Source organism: Morone saxatilis, unplaced genomic scaffold, assembly GCF_004916995.1.
Source record: "Morone saxatilis isolate NCDOM2014 unplaced genomic scaffold, NCSU_SB_2.0 Contig8, whole genome shotgun sequence".
Classification (NCBI taxonomy): Eukaryota; Metazoa; Chordata; class Actinopteri; family Moronidae; genus Morone; species Morone saxatilis.
This window is the reverse complement of record NW_023340257.1, coordinates 24,386,260-24,391,780: the sequence shown is the minus strand read 5'-3', so window position 1 is coordinate 24,391,780 and position 5,521 is coordinate 24,386,260. Positions and strand designations below refer to the sequence as shown.

At 40.6% G+C, this 5,521-nt stretch overlaps 1 protein-coding gene across 1 annotated transcript in view; it reads right to left on the bottom strand.

Moving 5' to 3' along the window:
- Nucleotides 1-307: 307 nt before the first annotated feature.
- The window catches only part of gpr4 (G protein-coupled receptor 4), a 45,510-nt gene continuing 40,296 nt past the window's right edge, over nucleotides 308-5,521 (bottom strand). Inside the window, exons 3-4 of the mRNA XM_035679377.1 lie at nucleotides 4,205-4,469; nucleotides 308-3,148 (exon numbers count right to left, since the gene is read on the bottom strand). Coding sequence (XP_035535270.1) covers nucleotides 2,427-3,148; nucleotides 4,205-4,469 — 987 coding nt within the window. The 3' untranslated portion in view covers nucleotides 308-2,426. The remainder of the gene's footprint in view (nucleotides 3,149-4,204; nucleotides 4,470-5,521) is intronic.

The window sequence follows — 5,521 nt, the reverse complement described above, 5'->3', positions numbered from 1 at the left end:
CAATTGTTGACCAGTTGAACTGCAACATGGGCGCTTGCTGTCTGTCGGAGAGTACTTATTTGAGTCATAATACTCCACACAAAGAATGTTTGTATGTCAGTGTTATATATCTGAACATACAGCAGGACATTCTGAATGTAAACACACAATTTGTTGAAATGTTATTACCACTGATTCACAAAACCAGTAAAAGAAAATGTAAAAAATCATTTCTGGATTGCACATAACAGCCAACTAAGGTTCAAGATTAACCTGACAGCTACAAACATTTTAGAAGTTGAAGACGCCTCTTTTCTGACAGCTGTTTTTTTTTTTAAGTAACACCTATATTTTCTTTATGTACACAGTTCAACACGCTGTTGTAGAAGCTGCCATTAAGTTTTGGGATCCCAACAGCTGTGAATGCTAAAAAAACTATGTTTGGTCACTTTGTGTTGGATTTTCTATAAAAAACAAGCTGCCAACTAGCAAAAGGAAGATCAATATATGCAGCATATGAACATTTTTTGAAGATTTATTGTTTTTTCCAGGTCCTTGACAGTTCTCGCTTGACATAATGACCCCAGAAAGTAGTCAACATATGGCAAAATATGGCAGCTAATCCAGCGTTGGCATATTATAATGTTGGTTATTTTTACATTAAGAACAATCAGCCTCACATACAAAAGGAGAGACATGCTTACTGTACATTTTTAATCAGTGATTTTGAAATAAATCATTAAAAACAATCAGTGTTACATTGCTATTCTGTATGCTGCCACAGTTGTTTGGGGGTTTTTGCTTTGCACATCCAGTATTTCTTAATTTCCTCATCACACGTTTGACATAATCGAGAAATGTTTCTTTGTTTGCCTAATATAACAATGTTAGCAGCCAGCAGTGTCGCTTGCATCAAGAAGGAATGTACAAATCTTGCCATTCTAGAGGAAATGGTTAGATCTGAAGAAACAAAAGGCTGAAAATGAAAAAAAGACATTACACTGTATATCATTTAGGAAGTTTGGGACGGGTTAAGTTAGAAGGCATCTGTCTGACAGAGGAATGTAAACAGTATCAGGTCAGCTGTGGGTAGCCTTTACCAAGCCCAAGCATGTAGGTTGGATTCATAGAGGTTGAGAGACGGTTGCCTGGCAACACAGTTTCAGTAAAACTGTTGTTCTGCTCCACAGTGCTCTCAATAAGATGTAGTTGAAATAACTGATCAATTTGACTTTTAAACTGAGCTGAATGTAATAAAAGGCTTTGTCTTATGATTTTCTCTGCCATCTGAGTGGAGTGGGTTCTGATTATTTTGCTGTCTGTGGTAAAAATGAAAGAAAAAGAAAACATTACTCACATTATATAAGAGACACTTCAACTCTAAGCCTTCTTGCTATCACAGTTTACGAGCTGAGGTACTTCATAAGGCTTCATTATTTCCTTTAAAAAACTAAACTAAACAGACATTTCCAACAAGCATTAAAAATGTTTTTGACCAGTAATCTGCAATATGTTTTATTACCCTTCTGCTCTTCTTCCATATTCCAAAGTGGTGCATTTGGGTGTCAAACCTCAATCTCCTACATCTGCCCTCTGTCCAGTTGGGTGTGAATGTAAAGGTGTCTCCTCTCAGGCCACTAACAACAAGCAGCAATGCAGAGAGTGGTCTGTTTAAATAATTCCACTTAAATATTCAAGAATGTCCTCCTAGGCATTGCAAATGACTCCTAGAACAGTTGGAAATTGTCAAGTTCTCAAATTGTGTTTGACAAGATCCTTATTAATCGCACCAGTGACTTGACAGGTCTGTCGATCTGTTGGTCCAACACTTTGGTCCAGACTGAAATACCTCAACATGTACTGGATGGATTGGCGTAGGATTTGGTACAGACATTCATGGTCCACTGAGGCTGAATCCTGAGGACTTTGGTGATCCCTTGACTAGCACCACCAGCAGGTCTAAATTTCCTCCAGTCCAACACTTCACTTCATGAGGATACCGCTAATGACTAAATCCTTGTCAGCCTCAGCTGCACTAATGGGAAATAATGATAACATAGCATGTTAAACATGCTGATATAACCATGCAGTGCAGCTGTGTGGAGGCTGACAAACTACAGCTTGAAGTTAGAATCAAATCAGCTACAAATAATTGTCTGAAGTGTCCTTCTGATTTACAACATGACCTGTCCTCACTAGTGGTAAGGAGGTAACAACAGCGAAGTAGTCTGTTTTCTGGTTTGTAAGCATTTCAATCTTACAGAAGCTGCTATTGTGGCTACAGACGTATGTCTTGTTTATTTTATCCCCAGCCATCTATCGCCTGATAAATGCATCTGATTTCAGCCTGTCAGACCAGAAGACATCAGACGCTGTCAGTGTTAGGATCTTCCTCTATGCACTGAGCTGAGCAGTTCGGACCCCTTACAGTACGCTCCGGGTAGAGGTCACTTCCTAACACTGAGGATGGTCATCTGTAGACACTCCTCCTTTAGAGCCACCAGTTCTGTCTTGTAGCTGCTTGTCTTGCCCCCATCGACATAAACACAAGGCTGCTTCTTTGCTGACAGGGGCGTTTCCATAGTCACTGAACCAGCGTTGAGCATGTCGGCGTGTGATGGTGAGGAAGAGGAGCCTTTGTGGCAAGCTGCTGACAGTAAAGCTGAGAGAGCTCGGCCGACGTCGTGTCTAGCCCCCTCATTGACGAAACAGTACAAAATGGGGTCTGCAACACAGTTGAGGCTCGTCAGAGCCAGCGATACATGGTATGCTGCAAACAAGCTCTCCTCTGAGCCGCAGTCACAAGGCTTCCTTAGAAACATGACACTCCGCACCAGAAGGAGGATGTGGTACGGTCCAAAGCAGAGCAAAACAATCAGGATCAGACTCAACGCCAGCCGCTGAATTTTGGCCTTTTCCTGGCGCTCTGTTGAGACGTTGCAGCGCACTGCTGCGAGGATCCCGCGGTAGGCAACAAGCATGGCTGTCCATGGAGCGAGGAACCCCAGAAATGTCCTGTAGAGGTTCATCCCTGCCACCCAGTCCTGCATGGGATACTTCTCAAAGCAGAAGGTGTGGTTGAACCGATCCTGGAAGAGCTCATCGTGAAAGAGAGGAGCGGAGTTGGCTACGATCTCAATGATCCACACCATGGCACTCACCAGGACCGCTGCAGGAATTTCAGAAGAGGGGAGAAAAGAAGAGGAGAGAAAAATATTAGACCTTCATTCCTCTAGCCCAAGGGGAAGCACCCTGCGGCTCCAGAGCAGCCTGATGCTCTTTAGCCCCTTTCCAGTGGTTCTCTGTGGCTTTGACAAAAGTGAAAAGTGTAAATGAAAATCATATGTCATTGTTGTAGGCCTAAAGCAATTCTTACATTCTCTAGCTGTAGAAATGTGTTGCCATTACACATCAAAACAATGTTTTTTCAATCCTATTTCATCAAGAAAAAAGAACTGGGCACCACCACTGATTTATTGAATCAATTTGATTCCAATTCACAATTGATTTCTGATTTGATTTGATTCAGTTTTGATGCAATTAGGGATATTTCTGTTACAGTACCAGTTTTGCTTGGATATGAAAGAGACTCTCAGAGAACTAATGCTGTGAAATGTTCAAGGAACTCCATCCTGTCCATGAGGATACCGCATATTTTAGAATGGTATTTCAGAGCCTCACTATCACGGGTTTCCACACAAATGTGTCCAAAAAATAAATTCCTACATTTCATTATTTTGTATTTCCAGAGAAGTTAGTCTGGGGCCTCATTTATAAACTGGGCTTAAGTTACATATCATCACATTGTATTAAAAGTAATGACTTTAGCAGACATCCTCGTTTAATTAGTTATTTATAAAAACTTCTTTTGACATGGAAGTGATCTTATCTCCACACAGACTGAATTTCCTGTTATGTCAAGGAATGACAGATTTGAAGACGCACATCCTCTCTGGGCTCAGCAGTAGCACAGTTTGGGGAACTCATCATCAAATGCAATATCTTTACCCTGCAAAAACAGGATGAGGTCAGATTGGAAAGTACTGACTCTTGCTTTTTCGTTCAATAAATGTCTTATTTTGGATTCATCAATAAGAACGCCAAAATTGCAAGGACAAGATATTAAGGACACTAAACTGCCAGTACCATAATTAGTTTTGGTGTGAATTGGTTTTAGGATGGATATGTTATTTCAGAAGAAAAGCCCATCCTGAATTGTACATACCTGTTTTGATTCGTCGAACCTTGGCAAAGCGCAGAGGATATGCCACGGCCAGGTACCTGTCCAGTGATATACAGCAGAGGAAGGCGATGCTGACGTAGATATTAGTGTAGAAGATGAAGCCGAACAGCTTGCAGCTCTCCTGACCGTGAATCCAATCATCGTGCTGTAGGAAGTAGTCGATCCACAGAGGAAGAGTGGTGATATAGAGGAGGTCAGCCACTGACAGGTTGATCAGGTAGATGCCGAGCTCATTGCGTTGGCGTACCTGGAGGGAGGAGAGAAAAAAGAGGAAAAATGAAGAGAGGAAAGCGTAGGGAGACAGGGGTGAAAGATTTGAGAGCGTTGAAGATTTAAAGTTAAAGGATGAAAGAGAGAAATGCACATGTGCTATGATAGAGAGAGTGTTTTCTTAAACCTTTTTATAAGAATCAGAATCAGAATTGTTTATTGCCAAGTAGGTTTTAACACCTACGGGGAATGTGACTTGGTGCGTTGGTGCATAAAAAATACAAATATACATATACAAATCACACAAAAATCACACAGAAAATAAAGTACTTTTAAAATATAAATAAATAAGCTAAGAAAGACAGAAAACTGTGCAGAAGATGGGAGTGCAAGACAAACAAAAGGCAAACAATAAACAAAAACAAAAATATACTGAGGGAACAGTGTCTGTGTTTCCTTTTAGGCAAACCTTTAAAATGGGGGAGAAAATAAAATGCAAATGATGTGTGTATTTCATTTGGCTGTCTGAATGTCAAAACATGGAACAAATGCAAAGTGTTTGGAGAACTGATTAGGTCTGAATGTATTATTGTTGTTTCAATTCTCATATAAATATTATATATTAGTAATCTATGCCAGGAAAAAGAAGCACACTTGGTAAAATAGCGCAAGTCAAGAATGTACAACCACAACAAAAGCTTGTAAAGGAGAGTGAGAGGTGCAGATATTTTGGAGGCAGCAGTTCAACTTGTCCTTTGTGTACTGCCGATTAAACTTTTCTAATTGGATTTGTCAGCACTTGGAAACCAAGATACTTGGAGACAGCTCTGTTTCCCATGCAGTATTGATATTACAATGTTAATATTTAGGCAGAACTGCCCCGGTAAATAAACAGAACACCAAGTATGTTCATGTTCTGGATTCAGTTCAGGTGAAACTGGTGACTCTCAGCAATGCAGTTAACCCTGCCAAGCACTGAAGAGTGATTGGGAACTACAATAACCATAATCCACCTATGAAATAGTGCACCTGTGCTCTTTTGAGTTGTGTTTCTGTCTCTTAGGTGTCCTCCTTCTGTCTGCTCCTTTC